This window comes from Lissotriton vulgaris, chromosome 1_1 (assembly GCF_964263255.1).
Source record: "Lissotriton vulgaris chromosome 1_1, aLisVul1.2, whole genome shotgun sequence".
Classification (NCBI taxonomy): Eukaryota; Metazoa; Chordata; class Amphibia; order Caudata; family Salamandridae; genus Lissotriton; species Lissotriton vulgaris.
In genome coordinates, this window is record NC_141685.1 from 1,431,899,785 (window position 1) to 1,431,914,889 (window position 15,105).

Sequence of the window (15,105 nt, forward strand, 5' to 3'; positions counted from 1 at the left end):
TGGGAACAGTCCAGTCCGAACTACAAAAGCCATGTCCTTCCCAGAACGGAATCAAGCATCCGAGGACCGGACCGGTTTCGAGGTAACACCTCTCATCAGCCCGGCTAGCTTGACTCCAGTGGTGTGGAGTGCCTGGGACCCACGTCTGAGCATCCCCAGCGACTTATGGCGGCAATTGCAAACAAAACAGGTGATGGACAGAATGTGGATCAATGTCACACATTCACCCCAGTCCAAAGATCTGGGCCCAAATCCATCGTTTTTTGGGCCCAGATCTTTGGACTGGGGTGAATGTGTGACATTGATCCACGTTCTGTCCGGCCATCACCTGTTTTGTTTGCAATTGCCGCCATAAGTGCGCTGGGGATGCTCAGACGTGGGTCCCAGGCACTCCACACCACTGGAGTCAAGCTAGCCGGGCTGATGAGAGGTGTTACCTCGAAACCGGTCCGGTCCTCGGATGCTTGATTCCGTTCTGGGAAGGACATGGCTTTTGTAGTTCGGACTGGACTGTTCCCATGGGGCACAGGGTCAGAGCTGATTTGCATATCGCCATTGTCTAAGTATATGTTGGAAGGAGCGACTCATTGAAGGCATATTTTAAAAGTAGGTCTTCTAGACCGTCTATTCAAATCATCACAGATGTATGCATTAGGCAAGCATTCAGAAGCCTCTTTTGCGCAGTCAGTTTGGTTTTAGATTGATTAGTCACAAAAACTTTAATGTACAATTGAAGGAAAACCACATTGCTCATAACATGTTTCAAAATATCAAAACACATAATCGAGTGACTTCGGAAAACTACATATTATGACAAGACCTGTTCATATACAGGACTATCATCAACTGGAATGCCATACTTGCAGATAATTTTAGTGATGGACATGGAATTAAACCACCAAGAAACCTCACACCAAGACACAAGACCTTGTGTTAATTACATCATCTAAACACCCATGTTCTGGAACAACACCCCTGAAAAAATCAGGACCTTTCCAACTCTTAAAATCAAATTTGCCAAGCGTTTTACCTCATTTGATAGATCTAATGAGTAACCTTCCAAACAGAAAGATACTGGGTCACTTGCTTAATTTATTTTGCACTTAACCAAAATCTATTATAGATAAATGTTTTATAAACCAACTACACAGATCTTCCCTCCGTTTCTATACAGGCTTGTTATAAATAAATAAAACCTTACGGTCAAGCCTCTCAGCGAGGATCAAACCCATGTAGTATGCAAAAGAATTCCTATTCAGAGAGAAAAGAAAGAAGAAAAATAGGTTTAAAGCTTCAGATTTAATGAACAATAAAGACTGAAAGGGGGAGATTGAAATCAAAGGGTGCATGAGTGAATGTATGAAGAATGGCGATGAGAACACCATTGCTGGAATACTGGAGAGGGTATGACAGAATCCAAACTACACATGACATACCACAGAAATACTTCTACAACATAGAAAACAAAATTTAACAGTAAATTAAGGAAACAACCAGACTGAGAAATAGAGACAGAAATAGATCACAGATGAATGAATAGAGAAGGGAGGCCTAAGTACAGGACCAGCAAAAGCCAGGTCAACGACCAGTTGCCCTAAATGAAGGCTAAAATTGCCACCACGTGGATTATAATCTGCATCTCAAATTTCAATAAAAAACTTAAGACAAATAGAGCTCATAAAGGCATAATGACAGTCACGTGTCTATAAAGATTCACTACAGAAGATCTAAAAGTAAAATATATTTTTGATCATTCTTATCTATGGTAGTTTCAACGTTGATTGCCTGGTGTTTTAGCTTCAATCACCTTTTTCAGTTTTGTACATTAGCATAAACAGTGATTTCATAAATATCTGGACAAGAAGTCTGCTTGTTTGTTTTACCTTTTCCATCGGATGGTCTGAATAAAGTGTCAGGAAACAAAACAGATGATTCCAAGTCCTTGGGGTAATCTTCATTAATCTCATCAAACCTTGGTACCTTGGCTCCAGAAAAATTGAGCTTGTTGAAGATGTCAACAGCAATAACTGTTTCAAAAGAATGTTGTATTTAAATTATTACAGAGATTTAAATTTAGTAATGCACGAAATATTTAAAAAACAGCACTAAGATAAGGAATTCATAAAATGTCAAAAAAACAGATAAGGTAATGTATTTTCTAGACCACCATCTCTTGGTTTAACTTTCCTATGCAGAACCTTTTGCATAACAGGAAATGTCTAATGTTGCAAAATAACTTACTCCCTGAGCTCTCAAAACCAGTGGGCAGTGTGACAGACGTAACATACATATAAAGTCTACGAGAACACATTGAAGGAGTTTTGTGATTACATCCCAAATGTGAAAATAAATGCCTTTGCCATCTACATACAATTCCCAGTGCCCAGTTTACAATAAGGTCAGGGGAGTGAAGGGCAATAATTCATCTAACCCAAACACTCAGGCATTCAAAGCATTTGAATATTGGTTTGTGGACTAGGTGTTGCATCTGCTGATATGATGATTAAAGTTAGCTATATTTTCGAGGGCCAAAGGGACATTGTCTATCTACGCCTCTGAGAATCGTTCAGTTCTCTCTAGCCTCCACAATGTTTTCCACAATGGGGCCCACAATCTTTTCCCCAGGTTTGTACACCCTAGATGTTGTGGATTGAGCAAGACGACCAGCTCTATACAGCCAAGGAAATTCTGAATTTTGATTTAAGTTTTGCATACGGTCAACTATTAATCCATGATATTTACCACACTTTTTGGGGAAATTATGAAAAAACGCTGGGCAGATTGACTCCAATTCAAAACAAAAAAGCAGAGGCCAATTAGTTGCCCAAATGTTCATACATTTTCCTCAAAGGGAGACAAATGTTCTAACAAAACATACAATGCTCTTCCCATGGACTGCTCAACTCAACCACACAGCAGATTGTGTTATCACAACCTGCGTAAAACCTACACACACTTGATGTCAGTAATTAAAATGTAGCGTGTCACTAATTAATGTGCAGTGATGTTTTGCTCAATCTGTTTAAGAGTAGATGTAACTTTTTTTATAGGATTTCGGGTGATATGGTAACAGTAGATGAATATTTCTCCCAAGCCTCAAGCTCCTTACAAAGCTACTTACTCATGTTGGGGGTGACAATTACAAAAGGCTTCATGTAAGTGCTCTTCATGTTTCGCGCCATGTTATTGGCATACTCCTCATAGTGTTTAAGCAGATGGGCTGTGCCTCCTTCTGTTCGCTGGATGTGCTCCCAGTGGTCCTTGTTTTCAAGATCCAGAATTGCGCTGCCTGCTTGGATGATGTTCTGCAGAGGTTAAGGGGAGAAAAGAAGGACAGCTGCATGGTCAGAAAGAGAAGCTGAGGTCATATTCTGAGTGCAGAAACTCAGACCACCACTATGAGCGCTGAGTAATTATACGTTCGGCTGACAGTTCGATTAGCTTGTCGATATTGAAAAACAAAATTGTAGGATAGCCCTCACTTGCATTTTATTTTTAACTCTGAAAAGCCACCTGAACGAGTCTGATAAAAGGTGTGGATGGACAGAGGTAATCCCATATTTATGATACAAAACTTTGGACCTGCCTACATCAACAATCGACTGAACTTCCACCAACCCTCCAGACGCTTGCGCTCCTCTTCACTCGCCCTTGCACACACTCCCCGCCTCCGTTGCAGCTGGGGCTGCTCCTTCCCCTACATTGCTGCAAAGACATGAAATGACCTTCCCCTCAAGCTCCGAAAGGCCCTCTCGCTGGCAGACTACAGAAAGAGACTCAAGACCTGGCTCTTCGACAGACACACAGCGCCAAGATACCCCTAGGCGCGATAGTGTTGTACTTTATAAATACTGATTGATTGATTATGGCCCAGTATTTCTGCATCTCAGAAGTATTGATCACTGTGATATCAGTACTTCAGGATATGTGAGTACGCAGGCGGAGTCCAGAAACACTTGTAATCAGACCCTTGATAGAACTATTGTCAAGCAACTTCAGACAAGATGAGAAAAAATGCATCCAGCCCATACCATTCACTAAGCGCACCAATCTCTCAGGCATGTTCTTCTCCCAACTTTATCAAAGAGTGAACACCTTTTAATCAGCACCCGGATGGATTACTTGCGACTGATCCGGTTGAGTTTGTCATTATCAACCTTGGCAAAGGACCCAGAACATGGATTTGCTGGGATACAGCCCTCACATATGCAACAGTAGATCCCTAAGCAGGTTATCTTTGCCAGGTGCTGAAAGATCACAGCAGCTTGCTCGCTAATCTTCAGACAATGGAAGAAAAACAAGATCGGAGTTTGCAAAGGCCGACTTGTAATAGGACTCATTTTCTATGCGGAAAAATTACTTTTTAATTCCATAGGGGTTCACATAGATTCACTGATTTAAAGAGCGAATATAGTTTATGTTGAAAACTACACAATATGCAGCATGTAGCCCGTTCAGTAACCTTAAAACATAAAAGGACACACAAGGCATGAGAGATTATAAAGTGAATGCAAGGTAATTCTTCGAAAGATAGTCTGCTGGTTGGTAGAAAAAAAAAAGTTTAGGGTGAAATAGATCTTTTCACTCCAAGAAGACACAGGGAATCCACAACTGAGGAAGTCCCTCGAAGTGAATGAATACTCGATGGATGCTTCTGTGGTTATGGGAAGTGCAGACCACATCAGTGCACCTCCTACAATAGGCAAAAGAACCAAAACCAGTTGTAACGTGAACCCAATTTAGTGGCTAAAAAACATGGTAGAAAGCACGCAGGATTAAGTTATTCTTGTTAAGATCACCTTGCAAAAGATGTTTTCGTTGTAATTAAACTGTGCATAAAAAGCATGTGTAGTTTAGAGTCCTAATTTTGTGCTGGGCCAGTGTTTTACCGCCTGCACATCTTGAAATAAGTTCTGATATGCATGTGATAGGCCACAATGACCTCGACATGGTCATAATGATACTAATTTTGATTGTAACAAATCCTTCTTGCTTAGCCCTTGTACTATAGTTTTTCACTTTGATTGGACCGATGGTTTCTTGATCTGTGCTGTGAAGCATAACTCTGCTGCCCTTGAGACAGATGCATGGTTTGAAAACTGTAACCCCTCGGTGATCAGGGAGTAGCCCTAGTAACGTGGGATTAGTCCACCATCTTATAACTGGACAATAGCAAGTGATAGCTACTGAAACATTCTAAATTGACCATGAACAGGCAAGTGGAATTGTTGCTGATGGAGAAGCACCGCTATCACGTGGGTTCAAAATATCACATTCTCACAATTCACTGCAAAAAATCCTCTTTCACAATCTTAATTTATTTCTGATAAAAATAGAATATGTAGTCATTGCATGGAAATAATATCTAGGCGCTAGTGGAAACTATTGAAATTTGATCAAGGTCAAACTCTTTCCAATCGAGACTTATGAGCGAATTTAGAGTTGCCTTGTTTTCCAGCACAAGAATGATTATGGAGAAATCACATCAATACCAGTGAGAGAGGGGGCCTAATAACAAAACTCAAATACTTCAAGGGGTTAATCTGGCCTCTTCCAGAAAAGACCCATCAAGGTTAGCAGCCTGCTTTTTTGTTTTTACTGTCCCGTTGCCCTCCCACCCTTCCTCCTCTTGTTTGCGTTGAGCGTTGCCTCCCACCCAGCCTCTAATGTCTTTGTTGCCCACCATCACCAGCCATAAGCATGGCTGAAAAACATGGGGAAAAGCCAATATCTTTCGCATAAGAAAGACGTTTTGACTTTGCCTACATTTGTTTTATTAGCTTTAAACCAGGTCGATGCAGCTCAATGACTTTTGAAATTGGTTCAACTTGGCACCTGTTATCAGCTACCCCCATTAGTCATCACAGCAGGTTTGTTTGTTCAGTGCCCAGCTCCTACATGCTACCAGTAAGAAGTCATTGGAAAAGCTGTATACCTTTGCAGATTTCACTGTGGGACAATGCCCCGACACTAAGCCTTTTGTGTCCAGCTCCCAGGTACAGTGTCATTCTGACACATTAAGTCAGTGAAAGCAAGGCTCTCAAAAGGAAGATCTTCAAAGATTCAGAGAGGGAAAAAATAACAGGGAGTCTGTCTTCACTAGAAAGGGTGGATACTTGCCACTCATCTTTTGAAACTGTTGCACAGACCCCATGTATTGTAAACATGTGAGCAGACGTGCTCTCAGCTGTTGCAATGCTCCACAGAAAATTAAACTTTATGGTGATCTGCTTTAAAGTAACATTTCACAACTGCAGGAAGTAGGAGTAACAGAACGAATGGTATAAAGCGGTGCAAACATTTTTGAAGTATCAACAAGTGTGCACAAAAAACGTCTAGATGACTAGAATGATGCACTGTAGAACATCATTATACATAAAGGGTGAAAGGGCGGGGTAGAAGGAGATATTTGTGCATTTTCAGAAAGAAAACAAACGCCTACTATCAACTCTCAAACTTTTTAGTGTTCTGGTATAAGGAAGGACGTCAAGGAATGGCTACTGCATTTATATAAACAAATATGCTCCCTGAGGTACACCTTTTTAGAGCTCGGGCCTGCCTACAACACTGCGCAGCAGTGTCGCGCAGCGAGTCCTTTTCCGAGGGGAATTGAAAATGGACCTGGAAATTCCAAGAATTTCTGCTTGTTATTTCCAAGGTCCATTCTCATTGGCCTTGGCGTGCGTGCTGTTTTTAAACAGAACACGCAATAGGCCATGGGGTGTTGCGTAGCTCCGCCTATGGCCTATTGGTGTCTGTTACGCGCAAGCCCATATGTCTTCAATTATCCCGCCCAGAGAAGGGCGGGATAAATGAAGACATATGCTGGCACGCGCGTGCACCATTCGCGGCCGTTTAATTCTCACAGGACCTTTCCCCAGCGCCTGCCCTCCTCCTCCCCTCCTATCCTTCGGTCCACGGGCAAAACAGCAGACAGGGCACTCTGGCGCTCCAGCCCGGAGTCCAGGAGCCAAGGCGGCGGCCCCTTCCTTTTCTGCCTCTGAGAGCCACGCAGTATAATTAGAGTGGCCATAGGTCAGACGTGCAGCTTTCGGATTTTGTCACCGATGACTTGCAGCCATTGAGCACTACTTTCAAGGGCAGGCTGCTTGAGCGGACAGTATGCACTGGTTCAGCTCACTGCTTCTTGGAATGAACTACCTATCATGCTCTTTGGTATAGACCTAGCACTCACTACTCTCTCCTATTGTGTTGCTGTTTTCTATAGCTCGGACTCGAAGCGAAGGTATCGGAGCGCTATATATGAGCACCAATTACATTACAGAAGTTCGCATTCGTTTTTTAGGCATGATGAGATTATGGGATTTGCTCAGAATCACAGGATGGTGAGCGGGCGCAGAGACTTGAACCCGGTTCCCCAGCTTCAAAGTCGGCAGCTCTGGTGGTTATGCCACGTCCCCAGTACAGACTGCAAGCAGACTTCTCTCCGGCGCTCCAGCCCTGAGTCCAGGAGCCGAGGCGGCAGCCCCTTCCTTTTCTGCCTCTGAGAGCCACGCAGTATAATTAGAGTGGCCATAGGTCAGACGTGCAGCTTTCGGATTTTGTCACCGATGACTTGCAGCCATTGAGCACTACTTTCAAGGGCAGGCTGCTTGAGCGGACAGTATGCACTGGTTCAGCTCACTGCTTCTTGGAATGAACTACCCATCATGCTCTTTGGTATAGACCTAGCACTCACTGCTCTCTCCTATTGTGTTGCACACACACCACCACACACACACCATGCTTTCATCGGGCACAAACACCACCAGCCGTCAGTGCTGGTTTCCACCAGGCACACACTACCAGACATCAGTGCACGCTTTCACCAAACACACACAAACCACCAGCCAGCAGTGCACACTTTCACCAGGCACACACAACACCAACCGTCAGTGCACGGTTTCACCAGGCACACACACCACCAGCCGTCAGTGCACGCTTTCACCAGGCACACACACCACCAGCCGGCTGTGCACGCTTTTACCAGGCACACACACCACCAGCCATCAGTGCACGCTTCCACCAGGTGCACACACCACCAGCCGTCAGTGCACGCTTCCACCAGGCGCACACACCTCCAGCCGGCAGTGCACAATTTCTACAGGCACACACACACCACCAGCCATCAGTGCACACATCAATTGTTAACGCATCCACAATTAACTATTGTAGCAATCGCAGTATGGTGCACTTTACTTTTAAACATATTCATCTAAAGCGCAGCATGCCACCATTGCTACAATTCCAATCCAACCCACACAATTCCACGACACACCACATGCATACACTCCATAACACATGGCTAAAAGACATTGCCATTTACAATGCCATTAGCTCTAACTCAAATAAATCCGAGACCTATTGCATTTCCAATGCTTGTTTATTTATGTATTGGATTAGTGAGTTAGAGAGCATATGTGGGACTTTGCATCTCCTTCAATGCATTTCCAAGTAAGGCAGGACTGAGGACAATTCGCAGACCCTTTCTTTAGTCTCTCAGGCCATTTACAGGCTAGAGTCGTGGCGGACAAATACATCATCTGCAGAATCTCTGGCAGTCTAATCTGATTCTGGGATGGAAGGGTTTGCAGTTTCATAGTGTCGCAACTGCTGTGTCGAAGATCTACTACCAATGTGCTTGGCCACAGCCTGTCAGATGTTTCTGGAGGCCAAGGTTTGGCATCTAAACAGTAAGTAGGGAGTACCTTTGTGAAGTTGTCCACTGCACCTCCATCAACTGCCACATGAAGTGAGAACAATGCCTTGAAACTGAATCTTTGATTGTTGGCTTGTGTAGGCATGCCAGAGCTATTCTTTTGTGTTTTAATTGATACAGTCGGGATAGGAGTGCTTCAACATTTTATTAAGGCTCAATTGTTTGCTATAAAATGTGCTTTCATTCAATGGCTTCACTTTTCGTGAAGCATTTCACTCATTATCTTGAGTATAGCTCTTAGTCGAAAACAATTTAGAGTTTCACACTCCAAGAGTTTAGTCGAGTTTTTATTCAAGAAATGGCAAGTATAGTTTTAAACTTGCCAAAAGTTAATTCAGTAGTCTTTAATAACTATTTAATAATCCCTACAATAAAGCTGGAATCTTGGACGATGTTTAGTCAATTTTCTTTTTGTTCCTGCCTGTTACTGAGCTCCACCCTGATCATGTTCCCTCCTCCTGCAGACATTGCAGTGCAAACAGCCTCTATAAATGTTTAATCGCTCACATCTGTAGGCATTTAATTAAACTTGTCCGCTTGTTAAGGGTGCTACATTTTGCACCAGCTCGCCGTCTGCCGAACGTGGGAAAGGCGAGGGCTGCCTTCAGGTATAAACCTGCATCCTGCAAACTCCATTTCACAAACACAGAAAATATTCATTGAAAGGAGGTCACCGGGGAACCTAATACCCATGCAGAGAACATGAGTACCAACAGTCTTTGACTTAGAAATACACGGAGCACACAGCAATCAGAGCTCGAGCCTCACAGCACCTATTCCTTTGGGCATCCCTTTCCTGTGCTGAAAGGTTGCCTGCTCTCTGTGCCCTAGCTCCATTAAAATAAATGGATATGGTTAAAGAGGAGTCCAACCAGTTCCATGTTGTTGGCATGTAATGCTTCTGGAACGTGACCAACCATCTGTCCCCTTGCGCAAAGATCATTAAAAAAATTTGTTAAAGCCCCCGGGGTAGCAAAAAATGGAGTAATACACCTCCCTGGACGTGTCATCACTGGTTTAACCTCTTGACTCATTTTCTGCGCTTAAATTTAATCTGAGGGGCTAAGGGAATGGCAAGCAGAGCAAGCTGCCGAAGGGATACACAGCCCTGCCACAAGCAGTAACAAAAGCGGGCCATGGATACTGTTGCTACGCGGGCTACTGCCAGGTGGCATCTAAGATGATATGACAATATATTTGCCTAGTCTCTCCGAGGATGGAAATTAGGTCAACTATAGGCGCGGCTGGTCCTAGCACTTTGAGTCCAATAGGAAAAGTCACATTATGGTACCAAAAATGCAGACACATTTGTGTCTTTCTTCTATCAGGTACTCCCTTCCTGGTGGCTCCACAGAAGGACGCTTGCTAATATAGCTTTCTCCCTGAACCAGCCTTGATCGTAGGAGTCTATTCTATGACATTCTCAGAGGTAACATCCTGGGGACATTTGCTGAAGGAACTTCCACCAGTATTGGAGTATACTTCACAGTGTCGTTTCCCTGTAATTTGGATTTTGTGCTTTGATTCCGTAATTCTCTTCTGCCTGCCTTTCTTTGCTAGTTCATTCCCAGATATGATAGTATTCTACTTCCTAGGCTAGATGAAAATATACTACCATTGACTCTGATGCACCTCTTCATGAGTTAGTGATGTGGAGAACACAGCGTTCATTGAATAAATGAAGGCTGTCCAGAAAACAAGAACTCCTGAAGAGTCTATAGGCCGGAATAGGAAGAAATCTGAATGCATTGGAGCTCTGTTCAGGCGCGGACCACCCAGTGTGGGAGTCACCAGGGGGGTATTCAAGCACCATTATTCATCATTGGGTCACAAGTTGATTAACGTAGATTGGAACTGCCTGTAACTGACTCCCCTGGTTGTTCCTGAAGACTGCTGTATTGCTTCGCTCTTCTGGATTTGACTCGGATGCCCAGGAGAGAATTCTAAACAAATTAGATTTAGAATCTGCACTCAAGCACTTTCCTCGGGAGCTCACAAAGTGGCCACGTAATTCAATGTTTTAGGTTTGAAGGTTTTTATAGTAAGTGATTTGTTTCTTTCTTATCTCCTGGGGACATAATCCCCATGATTAGAACAACACTCATGAGTTCTAATATGTAACTTGGCAACGGCAGACATATTTCATTCCGAATTAATCTGCTTTTTAAAGCATGCATGAAGTGGGGAGTCTGTTATACAACGTTAACTAAGGGTAATGTCAGTATGGGCTCCCTGTCCTTGTTTAGTTTGTGTTGGTCCTTCCAACAGGAGAAGCTTTTCAGAGAGGCAAACTTTTACCTTGTTTTAGTTCTGTCCTATCTGTAATGACGGATTACAAAGAAAAAAAAGATTGACATCCTCTCTTTTCAAAAATCTAGATTTCTTTCCCTTCAACTACATTAAGTTGTGAAGGGTGAAATACCAACCTTAAGAGAATCTCTCACCTCATTGAAATCGACATCCCTTGTGGCCGCGAGGTCAAAGCCCTGTTGCTGACTCTCAAATTGAAGGACTCTGACGAGCATCTGGTACCCGGTCCTCACGTCGTTCCCATATAATGGCTTGGTGTAGTTGGTGGCGTTCTGCAGCTCTCGAGCAATCTGAATGGACTTCTCACCATTAAGCGTGGTTTCATTGCGATGCAGTTTCTCATTCTGTATGGACACGGAAACGTAACACATGAAGGGACTGGGCTTCGAGATCCTGAATTAATGCATGTACCCCCAGAAAAACAGTAGCCTTGTTTGAAACCTGGTACAAAGTTGGCATCGGAGAGGGCATATTACATGGATAGAAGCAATTTGGAAGTTATGCGAAGGGCAGTTGTATAATAAGCAACTTGTTTCTGCCTAGGTGAAGATTATAAGTCAATGCCATTCTACTTCTCCTCACAAAGAACTGCAATACTGCTACAATTTAAAATACTGTTGAATATGTGTATATAATTACATAAAATGTATTTAAATCACAAATTGTAGATGTTGTACCTAAACCCTTTTACATTATGAAATGTAGCTATTATTTTTGTCTGAATGGGTGAGAAAAAACCCTCCATTTTGTGTATTTATCAACGATGTTCTTATACTGTCTGACTTCTAGCAGACATAGTCAGACATGGAATGTCACCTCCACCTAACATACCAGCCAAATTAAGAAACGATGTACTATGCTTACAAGAACATAAAAGAATATTTGAGCTTAACTTAAACCATTCTACTGTCTGGCAGCTCCCTGGCACCAACTCAAACAAGGCAATGACACAGTGTAAACATACAACAGTCTACATAGTTCAGAGGGGTTATGAGCTAATGATCTCAGACTGTGCTGAAAATAAATAAGTACTCAGAAAAAACATTCTTCAGAGGTACTGAAACAAAAATGTTTAGATTGGTAATGTTTCAGGTGGTAACTCCTAGCTGCAGCAGTCAGGATAGCAGCGAGAAGTCCCATTGGTTTGTGTCTTCTACTAAAGGGATTGGTTGTAGTCCGGAATACTGTGTGCTGAATATCGAGTTGCAAGAATATCGTGACCAACATACCAAGGACCAAAATATTCAGGAGGTAAATGCATATAGGCAAGTATAGATTTACTATTCTTAACTCCACATCTGTATACCTTGAAGATCTATATATTGTCAAGTTATGCATAAGCGCAGTTAAAGCATAGAAAATATATTCCTAGTGGTATCAATTTTGGTCCTCGATATTTTGGTCAAAACATTCCTTTCAAGCGACATTCAGTATATCATATTCTGTACCTAAACCATCAAGATTCAACAATCAAATTGATTTACAGGTACACGTCTGGGATCTTGGCTACCATGTAATAACTGTGTCAGTAACAAAGTGATATGAAGGAGCATTGTCTTGTAATCTCACGTGATTAGTCAAATTGGGAAAGGAGTTGGCCTAACGGTTAGGGCGGTCGACCTTGGAGCTGGGGAATCAGGTTCGAGTCTCGGCAGGGACGCGAAACATCCTGTGATTCTGGGCAAATCCCTTAATTTCCCTGTGCCTAACAAAAATGAACACAACTAACAACTGGTGCTCGTGTAAAGCGCTCTGATACCCGAAACCTTCGGCTCAAGTTTGCACTATATACAACTCCGTTAAAAAAAAAACGAGTATTTAGCAGCATTCAGATCTGACTGCGGAGGAGCATGGTTTGACCGATTATTATTATAACATTCACACACATGAAGCAAGAGCCGTCATGAGTAGTTTGTGAAAGTAAAGATGTGCTCATTGTAGGTAGCAGTGATTGGTTGTGTTTCCTTTACATCTAGTGATATGTGACCAGGTGGGTGAAGGTACCTTAATGAAAGTGGCTGATACAATACATTTTATTCACTATTTTTAAAAAATCTACTAGAAAGTTTTGGGAGGTAAGCAGCTGCGTCAGATAAAAAGTTAAGTGCCAACAGGTTTTAGCGTGCGCAGACAAAATCTGTACGGCTAAACGTTGCGGGGTTTTCATTAGAATTGAGTAAAGGGTCAATGTACTGCCACTCTCGCCCTGAAAGGAACGCCTTGTCCGATGATTGTCAAACATCATGAAACATGCATAGTAAGTTTTAAAGTACTTGCTAAAGTTGGCTGCACATGTGAGCTAAACACTACTAGAAGGTGTCCCAATGACTGTGTATACTCTCTTCAAGCCAACTTTCTCAGAATTAAACCATGAAGACGGAACAATACAAGTACCAGAATGCTTTAGTAGCGGAGCACCAGTGCCGAATAAAGGGCATTTGCTAGTAAGTTAAGGGCTGTACTGCCAGTTTTGGAAATGCTTGGTGGCTTTCGCTGTCACTGGCATCAACAACAAAGCATTTGGTTGCAAGGCATTGCCCGCCCTGTCCCAGAAAGCAGGGCACCAGTCAGTTCTGCAGCAGGAAACACTAATGATGCTTACCATTGTTTTGAGGTAGACGAAGGCATTTGTGGTGCAGTTGAAGAGCTCAGGGGGGAGCCAGCCTTTCTCTTCATTGCAGTGGCGGATGGCGTTCCCTGAAAAGAACGAAATGTGGGTTGGAATTTGCATCGATCACATTATTCACAGCAAATAAAGCCCTGTTAATTCATTGCCTTGACTGTTCTTTCCAACATTGTATTTTCAGCCAAATACACCTTGAACATCCGCAAAACTCTAACAGTTTTGGTAGGTGTATATTCAAATTAGAAACAGTCGAATGCAGCACGTGCAACAGTGTCTATATAAAATTCAGTCTTACCCAGATGTATGTAGCAGTTTCTGCAGTTATGACAAGTATGTGATGGTAGTAAATAAACTATAAACTTAACACACCCTGAATAAATGAACAACAAACAGAATGTCAGCTGAGTAGGCGGCAACAACCTCAAACTGGCTGCACTTTGCATGAAGACGCGCAGGTTCAAGGACTCGATTCATAAGTAGATGCTAGCATGAAATGTGGTCCACGGGAAGTGACAACGCCCTTTTTGGCAACTCAGAGGCGCTCAAACTCCACATTAAATGGTGTTGCAGTGTTAAGGAAATCACAGTCACCTACCCAACCAGCTTCACAAACGCACACTGTGTGAGGAGGGGAGGGGCTTTCTGCTGAGCACTCCATAAGAAGCACTTAGGACCACTGCTGATGATGTCCGGATAGGTTTAAACACTCGTGAGGGTTTTCAGGTTTGGACTTCCTCCAAAGTCGAGATGGTAAGAGATGTGAACACAGTGCAAAGTTTTGCAGCTCACCTGCGTGATATCTGCTCTTCACGGCTTGACTATGTGAAGAAACCCAATATTGTGCGACACACTGTGGTACCGCGTGAGTCTGCAGGTCTGAACCAGGCCATAGCAGCAACCCATGGAGTAATCTGGGGGGCTTTCCTCCCAGGGTTAAAGCCCGCCTCATGGCAGATGCAAAGATGTTTGCACCATAGATAAAGTGATCTTTTGATACCCTTTTGTTTAGCAGGAAGACCACATTTTTTGTACGAACTGCAGCGATGTGTGGGGATTGGCAGTATGCCTACGTACCTTCTGTGCATCTTGAATTGTGCAGTAGAGCCACAACCACATTTTTAAGGACAGTACATTTCATAATCAGTTCCGTGCCATAGTGGGCTTCTCGTAATTGCACACACCTCAATATACTGATGCAGTGGACAGTAATGTTGTGACTGCCCGGTCCTGCCCTTACATGCCTATCATGAAGGAGGGGCTGAAAAGTAGGCTTAGAGCTAGGAAAAAGCAGTGGACTAATATTACTGAGTATCTTCAGCTGATAGTTCTATAAATGAAGACGTCTTGAGGTGATGGGTGGAGCAGAGGTGCAGAGAGCCTACTGTGGCAAAGGCCAGTTTCCTGGTGGCATTGAATAACTGGTTAAGTGATAAGTTTCAAAGACATGAAA

General features: G+C 43.0%; 1 protein-coding gene across 4 annotated transcripts in view; it reads right to left on the minus strand.

The window, feature by feature from the left end:
- Positions 1–15,105, minus strand: part of CELSR1 (cadherin EGF LAG seven-pass G-type receptor 1) — a 520,725-nt gene that overhangs the window by 68,035 nt on the left and 437,585 nt on the right. For all 4 annotated transcript variants that reach the window (XM_086967271.1, XM_086967267.1, XM_086967274.1 and 1 more), the window contains exons 17-20: positions 13,632–13,726; positions 11,164–11,373; positions 3,122–3,305; positions 1,884–2,027 (exon numbers count right to left, since the gene is read on the minus strand). In XM_086967271.1, coding sequence (XP_086823397.1) covers positions 1,884–2,027; positions 3,122–3,305; positions 11,164–11,373; positions 13,632–13,726 — 633 coding nt within the window. The remainder of the gene's footprint in view (positions 1–1,883; positions 2,028–3,121; positions 3,306–11,163; positions 11,374–13,631; positions 13,727–15,105) is intronic.